This window comes from Myotis myotis, unplaced genomic scaffold (assembly GCF_014108235.1).
Source record: "Myotis myotis isolate mMyoMyo1 unplaced genomic scaffold, mMyoMyo1.p scaffold_m19_p_19, whole genome shotgun sequence".
Lineage (NCBI taxonomy): Eukaryota > Metazoa > Chordata > Mammalia > Chiroptera > Vespertilionidae > Myotis > Myotis myotis.
The window spans coordinates 31,727,029-31,745,878 of record NW_023416323.1 but is presented as its reverse complement, the minus strand read 5'-3'; the positions used below and the strand labels follow the sequence as shown (position 1 = coordinate 31,745,878).

At 52.4% G+C, this 18,850-nt stretch overlaps 1 protein-coding gene across 3 annotated transcripts in view; it reads left to right on the top strand.

Moving 5' to 3' along the window:
- Positions 1-9,651, top strand: part of BEAN1 (brain expressed associated with NEDD4 1) — a 29,444-nt gene extending 19,793 nt beyond the window's left edge. For all 3 annotated transcript variants that reach the window (XM_036346525.1, XM_036346524.1, XM_036346526.1), the window contains 3 exons: positions 3,221-3,451; positions 8,143-8,248; positions 9,187-9,651. In XM_036346525.1, coding sequence (XP_036202418.1) covers positions 3,221-3,451; positions 8,143-8,248; positions 9,187-9,481 — 632 coding nt within the window. In that variant the 3' untranslated portion in view covers positions 9,482-9,651. The remainder of the gene's footprint in view (positions 1-3,220; positions 3,452-8,142; positions 8,249-9,186) is intronic.
- The last annotated feature ends 9,199 nt before the right edge of the window (positions 9,652-18,850 follow it).

Below are 18,850 nucleotides of genomic sequence, written 5' to 3'. Positions count from 1 at the left end.
GAGAATCATTGATCAGCTGCCTCCTGCACACTCCCCACTGGGGATGTGCCCGCAACCAAGGCACATGCCCTTGACCAGAATCGAACCCGGGACCCTTCAGTCGCAGGCCGACGCTCTATCCACTGAGCCAAACCAGTCAGGGCTCTTTTGCCCATTTTTCTATTAGATCTTATTATTACTGATTTATAGTAATTCTTTCTATATTCTGAATGCAAGTCCTCTGTTGGATACATTTCTGTGGAAATTTTCTCCCTCTTTTTGGATTGCCTTTTCACTCTCATAATGGTATCTTTGGGTTAACAGATGTCCTTAACTTTTTAGATATAACATTTATTAAATGTTATGTATAATTATTTACTTTATTCATGTTTAACCTTAAACTTTACAGGCAATAATACAGAAGATAAGATTATGGAACACTCCCTTGGAGTTCCTAAGAAGGAGGGCTTTACTACTTCACCTCCAAGATTAAAATTTTATAACCATGAAAGCCAAGGTGGGCACCTTTCCAGTGGAATGGCAGCCTTGTTAAAGAGTTTTTGTCTGTTATTGAAATTTCAGGCTTTAGGTTAAATGAAATTTAAAGGATTGCTCATAAAATAAACATTTTCCAAAATCTCATATTTTTTTCAAGTTAGAAAGGTACCTCCAATGCTTTAAAATATCAACAATGATATCCGTAGTTTAAGGACTCTTATAGTACATGTGACTATATGCGCACAGTATGTCACCAACCCTCTCTAAGCAATGAAAATAGTAGCTCTGTGGCACTGCTCCCTTCTTATCCTTATGCAGGAGTAGAATGATCAGTTACACCTGCTTGATACCAGCACACTGGCATTCATACCAAGCGTAAAACCCAATTATGTAAAACACCACAACTATCACATTCCCAGACAGTATGCAGTGTAGAACAGAATTTGTAGATTCAGAAACCTGTGGCATGTTCTTGGAATGCTTTAAATTATAAATTACATTGAGCATTAAATAAAAAACACTGCACTAAGTTCTATAACCACAATAGTGGCTGAACTTCAGTAGCTGATTTAACTATATCAGTTTCTGCTCAATCTCAGCACATTCTCTCGCAGTAGGATATTTTTAAGTGTGCATGAATGAAAGGCCCAGCTCTGCCCCTGCCTTGTCACAAGAGCGCTGGGGATGGCAAGCTGGTGAAATACGCCGGAAGAGAAAGGGGTGCGCAATTATTTTCCCTTTGTCTAACATTGGCTTTGATTTAGAGTAGAATGCAAAAACCTGATTTAAAAAATAAAAAAAGAAACTGAATGAGGGTCTGTTTCTAAGTTTAATTCAGTAGCCAAGCTATACTTCAACTGCAAAAGTCTTGGCAGGATGGAAAGTACTAAAGCAACACTCACACTGAAAGACAGGTAATCAGAGGTACCAGGGCACGGGGAATGTGAGCCATCGTGAGAAGACAGCCTGGGTAAATACCGCACATTTCCTGTCAGCTGCTGGTAAGACTTGATGTTTTTTTCAAACTGAAAAGGAATCCTGCAGGGCATTCTCCTTATCACTTATTTGAAGAAAGGCTGTTCTAGGCCCCCTCATTGAACATGAGGGCTAGGTTTCAAAATTCATTTCCTGTATCATCCCAAGGCACATGCTACTCTGTTAATACTGTGTGACATTGAACGGCTGTAATGGATGGTGCAGCTGCTCTCTGGGGTATTCCCTGACGAGCAAACCTATTAGCGTGAAACGGCTAATGGAGAAAAATGGATGATTGCGTAGAGAAGTGCAGAAGGACCCTTTTGCGTCTTGGGATCCCTTAACCAGTTCCAGACGCCTGTGCAAACAGATACCTCCCTGGTAAGCATCCTCCAGTGATCTGGGGCAGGTGGTAGCTGGTGAATATATTTAGAAAGACTTCTTTCAAAACCTTCCATTGTTCACAGTTAGTACCTTTGTATCCTGTTTAAGAAATCCGAGGTCATGAAGATGTTCTCCAGTGTTTTCCTCTTAAAGCTTTACTGTTCTGCCTTTCACATTGAAGTCTATTTTTATAATTTTCAGGTTTGACCGTTATTTATTGAGCACCTACTGTGTATAGACATCCTGCTGGCCAGTGTGCTTTCATGCACTCATAGCAGAGATCACTGCTCCCATTTTAGAGATGAAGCGATAGAGGTTCTGAAATGTGAATTACTCAGAGGGCACCACCTGCTGGAGGGAGGGCTAGGGTTTGAACCCAGGACCACCTGTGTCTTACTTCGCCAGAGCCTAAGGTGCAGGTCAGCGCTGATGGGGGAGCTCTGGGATTTCCCCCAAGGAAGGTGGCCAAGGAGGGGCCCTTCTCCCCAGAGGACCTGAGGGCCATTCACCTTCTCAGGATACTGATGTTGGCGAATAAAAGACCTGGGACTGAGGCTGGTTTGGGTCCCAAGACAACTCAGGGCTTCTAAGTAATCTTGGATGTTGAGGAGATAAAGAGCTCGTCCCCAAATACCCCGTAATGTTTTTAGGAATCCACAGTCCATGAATTACATGCTGAGAAACTGTTCCATGCTCCCACCACTCCACACCCCTTCCTAGGAGTCCCTCCCCACCTCTGGGCCTTTGTCCCAATCTTCCCCTGCCCAGAATGCTTCCTGGCTTCACCTCCTCCGAGAAGCCTTCCCTGATCCAACCCAACCCAGCACCGCATGTCTGGGTCAGTTGATGCCCACAGCCAAGTCCTGTCTGACTGCCCCGGAGTCCCCTGGGTAGGTTTCGCCCCTGAGGCAGAAGGCCATGGCTGGAGGCCAGCAAAGTTAGTCCTCATTCTCCATCATCCTGTGCATCCCCCAGCCCTTCCCAAGACCTTGGTAAAGACCTGCTGACCCTTTAACCTTGTGTCTCGGGGAAAGAGAGTCCTTGTCTAGCACTGAGTCTTGGGTTCACTTATTCACTGTGTGACCCTGGGCAAGGCCATTGCCCTCTCTGAGCTTCCCTTTTCCTATCCATGAGTTAGTTGAACTCCGAGGCCAGAGACATCAGAGGAGCGGAGGGGAGGTCAGATCCTGCTACCAAAGGCTCCTTCAGGACTCTGCTCCCCTCCTCCCTGGAAGGAGCAGCCAGGAGAGAGTCTCTGGTCCTGACCTGAGTCTTCTCCACTGAGCCAGGGATGCATAACTCCCAGGGCAGCTGGGCTGGAGGAGGAAGGCGTGTGGCCAGGTCTGTGCCCCAGCTCAGCATCCTCTCTCTTTGCTCCCAATAGGCTGGCACGGCAACCATACCCACCATTTCTACGCTGAACTAGAGAACTTCGGGAAGGGAAATGTGTATTCGTCTTCTGTAATGTTGGTATGTGTAGTCTTAGGCCTGGTCATCACCATCTCCGGCGTCACCATCATCCTGGCCAAGAAGGCCTGGCGGCTCCAGCCCCGCCAGCCCCGCCATCGCTACTGCCGCCGCCGCTACTACCGTGGAGACGCCGAGGCTGACCAAGGTGAGCTGCTGCCCTTCTCAGGGCCTGGCCCTCCCATCCAATTGTGACTGCAACCCAGGACACATCAAAGAGGCGGCTGCTCTGTCGTGAGAGGGGGAGGGTGGGCAGGGAAGGCATCCTGAGGTCTTGGAGATCAGGAAGAGCTCGCAGATGCTCACCATGATGTCCTCAATGGCGCGGGGAACCTAGTTGTCTTCCCAGGTGGGGCTGCCGGTCAGAGGGAAGACAGCTTGTTATTCCCCAGCCCTGCCCACTGTTGGTCCAGCTGTACTGACAGCTGGTCCAGATGGTGCCAGGATGCCGGGTTGGATGGAGAAAGGCATAGGTGAGTGGGGTGGGAGGGTAATCTGATAGGGGGATGAAGAGGTGAATAGGTGCGGGGAGGTGTGGGGTGAGTGGGTGGATCAATGGATTGTTGGAAAAAGGGATGAGGGCTGGGATGAGGGATGGGTAGCCAAATGGGAGGATGGAAAAATGGATGAATGGAGAGGTAGATGGATAGCGGGATGGAGGGCAGAAGTGTGGGTTGGGTGGGATGTGTGAGTGGATGGGTAGGTGGGTGGGTGGGTGGGTGGGTGGGTGGAAAGATGGAGGTTAGGGGAATGGATAGGTGCGGTATCGGGTGGGATAAGTGGGTAAATGAGTAAGTGGATGGATAAATGCATGGGCTGAATGACGAGTGAATGAATGACAAGCCTGCAAAGTGCAAGTAGAACTGACTTGAGACCCTCCCGTCACAGGGTCACCCTCTCAACAGAGCTGGTGGTGAGTTCTTGGGCTGCCCAGCCCCGAAGTGCCCACCTGCCTAGTGTGCCCTCTCTTTCTCGCAAGGGGCCAGGGATTTAAAAGCGGAGGAAGGAACCCCACGGTATTTAATTCTCAGACCACCTTCAAGGGCAGGAAAAAGCCTGCCCTGCGCCTGCAGGGCTTCTCCCGAGACAGGGAAAAAGCAGGCCTGTGGAGTGGTCTGACCCCAGGGGCGCCGTGCACACAGCAGATTAAGTGCTTGGAGGCTCCAGAGCCAGGCAGGGCCAGAGGCTCTTTCCTCCTACGGACAGAAAAAGCACCGCCTTCGTGCTCCTGCCACCTCTGCACCTTTGCAAATGCCCTTCCCTATGTCCAGGATGCCATTTCCCATACTTCCCCACAGACAAAAGCTTACTTGTCCTTCCAGACCTGGCTCAAATGCTCTCTCCTTTGGGGAGATTCTCTGGTCCCTCCTCATCCCTCCCAAATTGAGTTGGACCCTCCTCCCTGTACTATCTTGGCACTGTCCCTCCTCCTCCACCAGTGGCCCTGCCACAGGATGGCTGTGTGGCACCAGGGACGGCAGGGCCTGCACAAAGCTCTCCTCCACGTGGGCCCACAGACCAGCCAGGACCTGGCCCAGAAAAAGTGCTCTGGGGGCAAGGAAAGGAACCACCTGGTTTCATCCACGCAGCAAAACTGTGTCCGCCCGTTTAAAGGCCGGAAAACTGGAGCAACTTGTTGAATGGCCTAGAGGTCCCCCAGCCTGAGCCTGGTACTCAGAACATGGGCGAAGGGTCCATAGTAGTTCCCAAGCTGAAGTCTGAGAGGTCAACCGTGGCCTTGAGGAGAGATGGACTGGGGGGCAGACCAGTCCCTCCTACTCTTGGTTGGGGCCCCAGAGCCATTGCCACATGAGTGACACCTAGCCTGACCTCCAGAGCAGGGAGAGTGGCAGGAGGCCACAGCCCGGCCTTTGCTACCCCACGCCGACTGTCAGCACCCTGCAGCCTTGTTGCTGTGGGAACCCTCTGTGGGGCTCCCACCTCCCTAGCCATTTCTGGTCTCAGCTGCGGCTTTGGCACCTCCCTGATGCCCCCCACACCTTCCTCCAGCCTCCTGGGGGTGCATGGGGATGGGGATGGCACTGCCAGGAGCCTTAGAAAGATGCCAGGGAAGAGAGGAAAAACACACTGGGTGCAGCTGTGGGCAGAGCACCAAGCTTTGACCTATTGGCACTGGGGATCCTTCTGTCCTCAAACACCCCTTCCCTGGCCCCAGGGACAGACTCCCGTCTCTCTCCTTCCACTCCCAGGCTTTTGGGTGGGTTCCTATTGCCTGAGGAGGAAAGCATCAAGGTCCTCAGAGCCGGAGCCAGGGCCCTGGGTCCTCTCTCTATACCCACGGCAGCCTCAGGACCACCCACCATCCTCGCTCCAGACCGTGCACCCAGGCATCCCCAAGACATCTTCCCCTGGGGCCCCACACCCAGTGAGTCCAAAATGGCCCTCATCTTCCGTTCTTGTTGTACAACCTCAGGGAAGTTGCTTGACCTCTGTGTACCTACGTGAGTCATCTGTGAAATGGGTACACAGGACCCACCCCCAAAAGTTATTGCAAGGACTAAACTAGACAGCACCTGGCTAGTGAGTAAGTGCTCAGTAAGCGTTAACTGTTTTCATTATCTTTCCCCTAGAACACCTGCTCCCAGGCCATGTAGGCTGGCGCCCCCACCTGCCAGCCGCCAGCCTGGCAGCTCCGAGGCATTCTCCACAGGCATCCAACCTGACTGAACTGTGACTAAGTGACAGAGCCAAGGGAGCACCACAGAGCAGCCTCAGTTTCCCTGGGAGACCCAAGAAAAGCAGTTCAAGGAGAGAGGTGGACAGCCGTGTGGGCGGTCCTGCCCACCAGGGCCCCCCACTCAGGCCGGCGGAACAGCCTTAGCTTTCCCGAGGTTAGGACAGCAGGTGGGATCCTTTCCTGACGACGCTGGCAGGGACGGGACCCTGCACCAGAGCCCAGCGGCCCTGGTTGCCATCACCCTGTTGTTTCCTGCTTATCTCTTTCCTGAGCTCCTTCCCCAAGTTCTTCCAAAAACCCATTCTTCAGCGGAAGCCCTGAAGAGAAACAGATCTCATCTCCGCTCCCTTCCACAGCGCGTCACTGGGCTCCTTTATCCTCGTATAGAAGTACCGTGTGTTCATGGTAGAAAACCTTTAAAACACAGGCAGTCTAAAGCAGAAGATAAGGGTCGTGGTCCTGTCATCCAGACGGAGCCACTGTTGACGCCTGTGGAACATTTCCTCCCGGGAGCCTTCTCGCTGCCCTGAGTTTACACCTCCCCACGTGGTATAAATGCAGAGAGAGTTTTGTACCCAGATTTTTCCACTCACCATTGTACCTAGAGTGGGGGAAAGAGCTTAGGGGCGTGGAAAGGGCAGCCTTTAGACTGCAGTGGTTCTCAACCTTGGCTGCACATTAGAATCACCTCATCCTCGAGGATGAGGCAACTTTGGCTGCACATTAGAATCATCCGCATCCTCGAGGATGAGACCCAGAAATCAGGATTTTAAAAAGATTTTTAGGTGATTCTAATGTGCAGCCAAGGTTGAGAACCACTGGTCTATAGAGTGAGGTCAGGGTGCTGCTGAGCTCAGAGAAAGGTCATAAGCACAACCCCAAACAAGCCCCACCCTGATGCTGAGCCCTGCCCTCTGAGGGGAGGAGCCACCTGGGAGGCCATTGGTGTTGGGGAGACCTCAAGTCTCAGCCATTTTTGCAGCTCCCACTTGCCCCTAGCCACCTTGAGTCTTGTCAGAAATGGGGAGGTGGAGCACTGCCCTGGCCCTATCAGTAACTTGCTGTGTGGCCTCGGGCAAGTCCCTGGACCTCTCTGAGCCTCAGCTGTAGAATGTGAAGACTGTGCTCCATCAGCATTTCCCATGCAGTGTTATTAGATAGAAGGAAATAAGATCCTGTGGTCCAATGCTGGAGCACAATTGAATGTGTTCCTCAGCTGCAGGACTTTTCGGAGCCTTTGATGTGCTAATATGTGGTCAAAACCCCAGAAGAAATACTTTCAACAATAAAGAATTATTTAAAAAACTAGAGGCCCGGTGCACAAAAATTTGTGCACTGCGGGGGGTGGTGTCCCTCAGCCCAACCTGTGCCCTCTCACAGTCTGGGACCCCTCGGGAGATAACCACCTGCTGGCTTAGGCCCGCTCCCGGGTGGCAGATGGCAGGCCCTGATGACAGCAGGGAGGGTGGCGGATCGCGCTGTCCCACCCTGCCTGCAGTATGCAAATTTAACAGCCATCTTTGTTGGGTTAATTTGCATACTCTTCTGATTGGCTGATGGGCATAGCGAAGGTACAGTCAATTAGCATCTTTGTCTTTTATTAGTGTAGATAATAATACATAATACATAAACAAATACCCAGAAGAGAATGTGGTATACTGAGTCGCTAGGATTCATCACAGAAGACCCTTTTCTCCCTGGGATCTTAAGGGAATAGTGTGTGGTTGGGGGCAGGGAGTAGGGAGGCCTGCCCCAGAGACCTCTGTAGCCCTTGTTCCCTGACAGCCTCTTGCCCCCTTTCATGCCCCAGACCTTCTCCACAGCTCAAAGCTTCCTGCTCACACCACACTCTTCTTTTTCTTTCCCTCCTTGGCTCAAGCTGTTCTGTTCCCTCTGCCCAGCCTGCCCCACTTCCCCTGGCTAAATCCTAGACAAGGCTCAGCTCTGGGAGCCCCTCCGCCAGGAAGCCCTCCCTGACCCCAGGCTGGGTCCGGCCTGCTCTGTTCCCACAGCCTCAGTACTACGTCTACCAAAGCTCATCACACACTGCTCAGTACAGGGCTGTCACATTCTGGGGTGCCACTGGGGGGACTCCCCCTGACGCCAGCCTGAGGCCCAGGCCGAATGTCTGTTCCCTGCAGACTCCCAGGAGCACTCCTTCTGCCGCCGTGGGATACGCTGCGCCTGCAGCCTCAGGGGCTACCGGTTCAGCTCTCTGCACCGGCTGCACATAGACGCTCCACCAAGGTAGGAGGCCTCCTGGGGAGAGGGTGTGAGAGGATGGGGCTCTGGGCACAATGCCCCCTCATGGGAAACAGCAACACCTCCCTAAGGGGTAGAAACGCAGAAAACATCTGCTCAGAGCGTGTGACCATCTCTCACCCTCCTGACCAAGCAGGTCCCAGGGGGGGGCAGGGTCTGACTCAGAGCTGCCACCAGGAGACACTCAAGAAGGAGGAGAAAGCGCAGCCCCTTCGGGCCGGGCCCCAGCTCCTTCGTTTGCACCCCCAAAGCCCAAATCACACCCACTGGGATGGGGTCAGTGCATCCAAACTGCACTCGGCCCTCGGGCGGCCCTGTCCCATTGGCAAGTTCTCCTCTGGGCCTTCAGGTCCACCCTCAGGCAGGTCACCCCCAGCTAGTACTTGCAAAGAGAAGAGGTCTGGGGCTTCCATCACTTTCCTACCAGGAGACCCTCGGCTCTCCCTCTTCCCTTCTCCCTCTGCTCTGGGTGCGGGGAGGGCAGTGCACTTGCCCTCCCGGGCCGGAGGACACTTTTCAGCCCTGCACCTCTGGCTCAGGGGCCCCAGGGCTGGAAGGGCCACTTTGGAGTGACTTCAGATCAAGGGTGCCTGCAGCTGCTCCAGGCAGCTCTGCCCACACTCGGGGGCCAGCCTGGGAGACGTTTGGTCCACAGCATCCTGCTGCTCTGAGCCACCTGTGGCCCAGCGCTCAGAGACCTGCTCACTGAGTTCACACAGAACACGTGGCTGGGTCAGGACCAGAATCTAGGTCTCGTGGTTCCGTGGGGCAGAGAGGTTTCACTGGAGCCGCCATGACAAAGGCCTGGCTGGTCCACGCCAGGCAGCTTGTCACTGAGCACAGGCTCTCAGCTCTTGGGGAAAGGCCCACACCCGCCCAAAGGCCAGGCCCCACAGGCCCTGAGGGAGTCCCTTCTCTTGTAGCTACGAAGAGTGCATGGGGCCAGGGGCCACCCAGCTGTACCCCCCAACGGAGGCGCCACCACCCTACTCGCTGATAGACACCGACAGCGGCCACAGCTCCGGCGGACCCCAGCAGGCGCACAGTGACCTCTTCACCGTCTCCACGGATGCCCTGCCCCCTTACGAGGCTGTGTGTGGGCCCTACCCTCCACCGAGCCTGCTGCCACTGCCAGGCTCAGAACCAGAGCCAAGCAGCCCCCAGGGCCCACCGAGCCCAAAAGGAAGCCTGGCTTCCAGCCCAGAGATGATTGTGTGAATGCCAGCAGGCCACGTCCTGCCGGTCCCTAGGGGCTGAGAAAGACCTTTCGGGAACACAGGGAGCGCGTGCACGCACACATACACACACACAGACACAAACTCATGCACACACAGAGACACACACACACGCAAACTAATGCACACAGACACATATGCACACAAACTCACGCACACACACACATGCACACAACACAAACTCTTGCGCACACACAGCACTCCTACATGCACACATATAATACAACTTACACACACAGACATATACACAGTGACATGCCCATGTGTACATACACATCCAAACATGCCCCACATGTGTGAAAACACATACACAGACGCCCCCCTCACATGCACCATGCAAACTCATCTGTGAAGGTTGCATTCAAAAGGAAGCTCTCCCTACCTCCCATCCCTCCCCAGCCTGCCGGTGATGACTTAGAGACAGCACTGGGCAGAGAGGTGCAGAGGGGACTAAGGCTTGCTCTCGCCTCTCCCGGGCCTGTTTGCCCCTGCCCTCACCTGGCAGGCGGTGCCAAACTGTGATTCTGTCTCGAGAAACAGCCTGACCATTGCAGGTCAGCTGTCTGCCCCCACCCCCTCCAAGGGCAGCCTGTCTCCTGGTTGGTGGGACAGGTCTCAGTGGGACTCAGCTACACACTGAACCTCCCTGCCAAGTCCAGGGCAACAAAACCACATCACCACCCTGCCGCTTACGGGGTGCGGACACGGGCCTGAGGGGCTGGGGCACAACCTGGAGGCCCTTACAGCCCTCTCTGCCCTCACCCTTCCCAGAGTGCCCTCAGCCTGGCGCTGCCAGCCGAGTTATCTCCGCAGCCCCCACCCTGAACCACAGGGATGAACAGGGCTCCTGGTGGGTGTGCCATGGTGGGGAGGGTCACAGCTGTGCCCCTATCAGTCCAGCCACTTCCCAGGACTGAGCATCTTCAGAACATAAGGGCTCTGAGCCGCAGGAGCGGCCCCTCACTTAAGTATGGGCCCAAGCCAGGCCCCAGGAGCCGACACTGTCCTCTGGCGGCTGCCCCTTTGGGAATTGAGCTGCCATGCTCTGGCCTCGCCCTCTGGGGAGTTTGCAGAGACAATATAAGGCAATGTGAGCCCCATCGTGCCGCTGCTAGGACCAGCGGTTGCCTCTCAGCCTTGATGCCGGGCGCCACGGAAGGGCGTGCGTGGGTTGCCTGGTGGTAGAGAGGCCCCAATCTTGGCCCATGAAACCCAGCAGTTTCCAACAGAGGCCATGCAGGTCACACAGCTGACTCCTGAACGCCCAGCCTGCCAGAGGGGGCACCTGGGAATCCCTGAGGAGGGACCCACCAGCATCACCAGTGGCAGGGAGCAGAGACCTCAAGTCCACTCTGCCTCCCTCGCCCGTCCTTAAACACCCTCTTTCCTCTCCTCCCCCTCCCCACAAAGGGCTAAAACAACTCACCCCTTTCTTAAGAAGGGGGTAGCAAGAATGGCAATTGTGAATTTTATTTTGTATAGAACTAGTATTTTTGTCGGTGCAGGACTGAAAGGAATCCGGTCAAAGGTTCGGCAGCACCTGGAGCTTCTGGCTCCACGTGGAGTAGGGACCTTGTTTACAAGCAGTTCTGTCACCTTGTGGTTTACTTGTACTGTTTTTCAAGCAAAAAATATTTGTCTGTTGTACTGTATTGCTTTAAATGCACTCCAGGGGTGAAACCCATCCTGCTTCTGCAACCCTTAAGACTGCTATAAGGGGGCCGGGGCACCCCTATGTACTCATCAGTGTGGGAAAGTGAACAGCTTTTCTTGCTCCTGGATTAAGCGCTATTTAAGCAACTGTGGATGTTTTCTGTGTTCAAAATAAATACATCATATCCATAAAAAGTGTCGCAAGAAGTATCATTGGGGCGGGGCGGGCTAGAAGAGGTCAATGCAGGGAAAGGGGGGCATATGTAATACTTTCAACAATGAAGATTTATTTTAAAATTTCAAAATAAAAAATAAAAAGAAGTAACATTGTATCAAAGGGGGGCTGGTACCACCTGAAATCTCTAAGGGAAGGAAACAACATCAAACTGAAAATATATTACTTCTCTCAGAATTAGCAGCCATTGAAGCCTTGTCATTTTCCTGTTGAACCAAATATTGAGTATGTGGGTAGTCAGTGACTTTAGAGTCCTGCTTCCATCAGTCCCGCCCCAAGCCCACACTGCCACCTGCTGGCCACCTGCTGCCACTGTTCAAAAGCAAATGAATCTACACCCGAAGAACCTGCAAATTCCCTAGTCCAGTGGTCCGCAAACTGCGGCTGGCGAGCCACATGCGGCTCTTTGGCCCCTTGAGTGTGGCACATGGGCCACTGAGTTTCAGTCGCACTGTACATGCGCGCCAGCACGTGGCGTTTTGTGGAAGAGCCACACTCAAGGGGCCAAAGAGCCGCATGTGGCTCGCCAGCCGCAGTTTGCGGACCACTGCCTAGTCCAGGGGTGGGCAAACTTTTTGACTGGAGGGCCACAATGGGTTCTTAAACTGGACCGGAGGGCCGGAACAAAAGCATGGATGGAGTGTTTGTGTGAACTAATATAAATTCAAAGTAAACGTCATTACATAAAAGGGTACGGTCTTTTTTTTTTTTTTAGTTTTATTCATTTCAAATGGGCCGGATCCGGCCCGCGGGCCGTAGTTTGCCCACGGCTGGCCTAGTCCCACGTTCAAACCCACTGCGCATGGTCACTCAGAGATGTAGACGAAACTTGTCTTCTACCCTTGGGATGTTCCATGAGGTTAACCCAGTCATGAATTCCACTTTCAGGAATAGCCCCTGCCCCTCCCGGCATCTGTCTCTGGGCACAGCCTGATACCTAAGCCCCATCTCTGTATGCGATACAATCACTCCTCTGTCCTCAACACGAGTGTGCATGGCTCAGGTGCCACCTCCGTGTTCTGGGGCCCCTCCTCCTGGGAACGAACGCAGCAGCCTTCGTGGTAGTGGCATCACCACCCTACACTGACACCCCGTCCCAACAACACACACACTCAGGGTGCCACTGGCACCGGGAACTGTTGGGCTCGGCTCTTCCTGCCTCCTCTATCCACGACGCGCCCTGTGGCCGAGTAGGGCACCACTGCAAACAAGGCTGACCTCTCTCGGCCAGGGGCCTGAGGGGTGAGGGCTGAGGAGGGACCCTTGTGCAGGCTGGGTGGCCTCCTCTTGCCGGAGTCTTAACCCTTTGCGCTCCAATTTTATTTTTAGAATTCAAACAGTCTGGCCCGAATTGGAAGTCCTTCCTCTCTTGGTTGCAGTAGTTCCCTGGCGGAAATTGCCAATTAGCTCAATCACCAACTTGACGTTGGACCTGCTACTAGCGCCTGGTCTGTCGAGTCAGCCTCGACGTTGGAGCGCAAAAGGTTAAGAAAGGGGAGCTGCAACTGATGGCAGATGAGGCCACCACAATGGGCCGGCGTGTGTGGACACGTGTTCCAAGGTCTTTGGACAGGGCACCAGTAGCACCCCACACGAGAGCGCAAATCACCCGAGAGAAAGAGGAAGGAGGGTCGGTACCGAGTATGGCTGTCCACGGCTTGCACTGGCCAAGCCCCCTGCACAACCACACGTGGGGGTCCCACCCCCTGCTCCTGGAGACACCCTGACACACACTGAACGCAGCATGGCTCAGCTCACAGCACCTGAGGTTTTGTGGGCGTCTGCTTAGACGGCTTTGGTGCGCGCGCGCGCACACACACACACACACACACACACACAAGCGCCCCTTGCACACTCAGAGGCCCACACACACACTCCAAGGCCATCCACTCTCATATCAGGGGACTGACCTGATGACTGACCAGGTTCTGGCTGTGAGCAATGGAAGGACCGGCAGCGTCCTCATGGGAGAATGAACCTTCCTTCCTGGGCTCTGCTTGGCTTGACCCCGACGCCTGACCTCACGCTTGACCTCCGACACTTGACCTCACGGCTTGACCTCACATGGCACCTCCCCAAGCCCACGTGAACTCTATCAGGACCAATCGCCGGGCTGGAGGCGGGGCATGCCTTTGCCCACCGGGCGGCCGCCCAGCTGTGCCTGCTCAGCATCTCTCCAAGGCAGCGGTTCTCAACCTTGGCTGCACATTAGAATCACTTGGGAATCTTTTTAAAATCCTGATTTCTGGCCCTAAGCGGTCTGGCTCAGTGGATAGTGGCGAACCTATGACACGCGTGTCAGAGGTGACACGCGAACTCATTTTTTTGGTCGATTTTTCTTTGTTATATGGCATTTAAACATATAAGATAAATATCAAAAACATAAGTCTTTGTTTTACTATGGTTGCAAATATCAAAATTTTTCTATATGCGACACGGCACCAGAGTTAAGTTAGGGTTTTTCAAAATGCTGGCACGCCGAGCTCAAAAGGTTCGCCATCACTGGGATAGAGCGTCGGCCTGCGGACTGAAGGGTCCCAGGTTCGATTCCGGTCAAGGGCATGTACCTTGGTTGCAGGCACATCCCCAGTGGGGGTGTGCAGGAGGCAGCTGATCGATGTTTCTAACTCTCTATCCCTCTCCCTTCCTCTCTGTAAAAAAAAATCAATAAAATATATATTTTTTTTAAAAAATCCTGATTTCTGGGCCTCACCCTCCGGAAATTCTGTTTCTTTGTTACTAAGGTCGTGGCCCCACCCCATAACAAAGAAACAGAATTTCCGGAGGGTGGGGCCCAGAAATCAGGATTTTAAAAAGGTTCCCAGGTGATTCTAACGTGCAGCCAAGGTTGAGAACCACTGCTCCAAGGCATCCCAGGTCTGCCCTACCTTCTGCCCTACGGCTGCTGGCTGCCTGGTCCGTGACCTGCCACAACGCTGGCACCTGAACTACAGGCGGAGGGGGGGACAGCCCGGGAAATGGGGAGCCCTCCACTCGCTGCCAGGCTCTGAGCCTGTTAGTCAAGTTCCAGAGGCAGAAACCCAACTGAAACAAGAAAGGGTATTCAGTGGCTCATTCAGTGACGGCGAGCCTGTAACACGCATGTCAGAGGTGACACGCGAACTCATTTTTGGGGTTGATTTTTCTTTGTTAAATGGCATTTAAATATATAAAATAAATATCAAAAATATAAGCCTTTGTGTTACTATGGTTGCAAATATCAAAACATTTCTATATGTGACACGGCACCAGAGTTAAGTTAGGGTTTTTCAAAATGCTGACACGCCGAGCTCAAAGGTTCGCCATCCCTGTGCTGACGCGCCGAGCTCAAAAGGTTCGCCATCACTGTGCTGACGCGCAGAGCTCAAAGGTTCGCCATCACTGTGCTGACGCGCCGAGCTCAAAAGGTTCGCCATCGCTGTGCTGACGCGCCGAGCTCAAAGGTTCGCCATCGCTGGCTGACGCGGCGAGCTCAAAGGTTCGCCATCGCTGTGCTGACGCGCAGAGCTCAAAAGGTTCGCCATCACTGGCTGACGCGCAGAGCTCAAAAGGTTCGCCATCACTGGCTGACGCGCAGAGCTCAAAAGGTTCGCCATCACTGGCTGACGCGCAGAGCTCAAAGGTTCGCCATCACTGGCTGACGCGGCGAGCTCAAAAGGTTCGCCATCGCTGGCTGACGCGGCGAGCTCAAAAGGTTCACCATCACTGGCTGAGGCGCCGAGCTCAAAAGGTTCGCCATCACTGTGCTGGCGCGGCGAGCTCAAAAGGTTCACCATCACTGGCTGAGGCGCCGAGCTCAAAGGTTCGCCATCACTGTGCTGACGCGCCGAGCTCAAAGGTTCGCCATCACTGTGCTGACACGCAGAGCTCAAAGGTTCGCCATCGCTGTGCTGACGCGCCGAGCTCAAAGGTTCGCCATCACTGTGCTGACACGCAGAGCTCAAAGGTTCGCCATCGCTGTGCTGACGCGGCGAGCTCAAAAGGTTCACCATCACTGGCTGACGCGCCGAGCTCAAAGGTTCGCCATCACTGGCTGACGCGCAGAGCTCAAAAGGTTCGCCATCACTGGCTGACGCGCAGAGCTCAAAAGGTTCGCCATCACTGTGCTGGCGCGGCGAGCTCAAAAGGTTCGCCATCACTGGCTGAGGCTCCGAGCTCAAAGGTTCGCCATCACTGTGCTGACGCGCCGAGCTCAAAGGTTCGCCATCACTGGCTGACACGCAGAGCTCAAAGGTTCGCCATCGCTGTGCTGACGCGGCGAGCTCAAAAGGTTCGCCATCGCTGTGCTGACGCGGCGAGCTCAAAAGGTTCACCATCACTGGATGACGCGCCGAGCTCAAAGGTTCGCCATCACTGGCTGACGCGCAGAGCTCAAAGGTTCGCCATCACTGGCTGACGCGCCGAGCTCAAAGGTTCGCCATCACTGGCTGACGCGCAGAGCTCAAAAGGTTCGCCATCACTGGCTGACGCGCAGAGCTCAAAAGGTTCGCCATCACTGGCTGACGCGCCGAGCTCAAAAGGTTCGCCATCACTGGCTGACGCGCCGAGCTCAAAAGGTTCGCCATCACTGGCTGACGCGCCGAGCTCAAAAGGTTCGCCATCACTGTGATGGCGAACCTTTTGAGCTCGGCGTGTCAGCATTTTGAAAAACCCTAACTTAACTCTGGTGCGGTGTCACATATAGAAATTTTTTGATATTTGCAACCGTAGTAAAACAAACTTATATTTTTGATATTTATTTTATATATTTAAATGCCATTTAACAAAGAAAAATCAACCAAAAAAATGGGTTCGTGTGTCACCTCTGACACGCGTGTCATAGGTTCACCATCACTGGCTATAGCCTCATACGCCGCTATGGTGCAAGCCACGCCCACAAGCCAATCAGGAGCGAGTATGCAAATTAACCCAAATAAGATGGCGGCGGCCACAGAGCTGTAACGAACAGAAGGCTGGGTTTTTTGGGGATTTTTTTTGTTTGTTTGTTTGTTTTTTTTTGTTTTTGTTTTTTTTTTTTTAATATATTTTATTGAGTTTTTACAGAGAGGAAAGGAGAGAGATAGAGAGTTAGAAACATCGATGAGAGAGAAACATCGACCAGCTGCCTCCTGCACACTCCCCACTGGGGATGTGCCCGCAACCAAGGTACATGCCCTTGACCGGAATCGAACCTGGGACCTTTCAGTCCGCAGGCCGACGCTCTATCCACTGAGCCAAACCGGTTTCGGCTTTTTTGTTTGTTTTATTGCTTAAGGTATTACAGAGTATTACATATGTCTCCTTCCCCCCCCCTTGACATTCCCCCGGCCTCCCCTACCCCCCAGTGTCTTATGTCCATTGGTTATGCTTATATGCATGCATACAAGTCCTTCGGTTGATCTCTTACCCCCCCTCCCGCACCCCAACCCTCCCCAGCCTTCCCGCTGCAGTTTGACAGCCTGTCCGATGCTGCTCTGCCTCTGTATCTATTTTTGTTCATAAGTTTATAATGGTCTTTATTATCCATAAATGAGTGAGATCATGTGGTATTTTTCCTTCATTGACTGGCTTATTTCACTTAGCATAATGCTCTTCAGTTCCATCCATGCCATTGCAAATGGCAAGAATTCCTTCTTTTTTACAGCAGCAGAGTATTCCATCGTGTAGATGTACCACGGTTTTCTAATCCATTCATCTACTGATGGGCACTTAGGCTGTTTCCAGATCTTTGCTATGGTAAATTGTGCTGCTATGAACATAGGGCTGCATATATCCTTTCTGATTGGTGTTTCTGGTTTCCTGGGATATATTCCTAGAAGTGGGATCACTTAGTCAAATGGGAGTTCCATTTTTAACTTTTTGAGGAAACTCTATACTGTCTTCCATAATGGCTGCACCAGTCTGCATTCCCACCAGCAGTGCAGGAGTGTTCCTTTTTCTCCGCATCCTCTCCAGCACTTGTCGTTTGTGGATTTGAGCACTAATCCCACTCATGAGGGCTCCACCAACATGGTCTACTCACCTCCCAAAGGTCCACCTCCCAATGTCATCACCGTGTGCATTAGGATTTCAACTGTGAACTTGGGGAGGGGGGACACAAATACTCAGACCACAGTATTTGCATTCCTCTAAGTGAGTCAATCTGAGTATTTTTCATGCCTAAGGGCCATTTTGTAAATTGTTCACGTCTTGTACTCATTTTTCTATTGGGTTTTTGATCCTCTGTCCTTCATGTTTTAAATAATCTTCATGGATAGTTAGGGATATTAGCCCTTTGTCACGTGTGTTGTGATTATGCTTCAAGTTTGTTAATTGCCTTTTGTCTTTGTTTATGGTGTGTGTGCTTTTGTCACATGAATTTTTTAATTTTAATTTACTCAAATGTATTCATCTTTTATTGCCCCTGGATTTTGACTCTCAGGTGGACAGCTTTCCCTACACCAAGGTTTTAAAAAAAGAATTCATCCACGTTTCCTGCTAGTGCTTGTATGGTTTTAATGTTTACACTCAGAACCCTCACCAGGGGTTCTTAAGAATAGTGTGAGGTACGAATCTATTTCTGACTTTTTCCAAATGGTTACCAGTCATCTCAGCTATTTATTAAAAAGTTCATCTCCAACCCAGTGATCTGAGATGGCACCTTCATCGGATGCTGTTTCCACGTGTACTTGGGTCCATCTCGGGCTCCCTACTCTATTCCTGGTCTATTTGTCTCTTCCTGCACCAGGACCACATGGCTGTAATTGCAGAGGTTTTACAGTATGTTTGAATGTGTGGTAAGGCTAGTCCTCCATCATCGTCTTTCTCAGTGGTTTCCTGGTCATTTCTACAGGTTTGTGGGGGGTTTTTTACATGAACTTTGGTCAAATGTGACTAACTTCATAAAACAGCCTATGAGGTTTCTAGTGGGATTGCACTGAATGTGTAAATTGACTCAGGGAAACTGGCATCTTTATCATGCTGAGTCCTGCCCTCCCAGAATGGACTGTGCAAGTCCTACCCGGTGTCTTTAGCATTGCTCTTGTATAGTTTTGCACATTTCTTGCTAAATTTATTCCAAAGTATTCAATCTTCTTGCTAACATTTTGCATGGGATTTTCACTACCCTCCTAACTTCTGTGGACTGTTTGTATGCTAATTTTGTGCCTTGCTCCTTCACTGAAATCCTATTGTTTGTGCTGGTTTTGTCATTCATCCTTTGGGACAGATCACTGTGTTGGAGTGAGGCTGCTGGTGCCCTCCCGCCGCCCTGTGGGTTTTCTGGAGGGTATTTCAGGGTGAGAGAAGCTATGATGAGCTAATGTTTCAGGAGTGGATGGCCCATGTCTGTCCTGTTCACCAGTGTGGGCCTGGCACCCAGCACAGAGCCTGGCACCGGGCCGATGCCCAGGAAGGGCTGTCAGAAGGCAGGGAGAGACCAGAGGCCTGCTTACAGATCGCCTGGGGACTCTGGGGTGGGCAACTGGCTGGCAAGGACACTGAGAT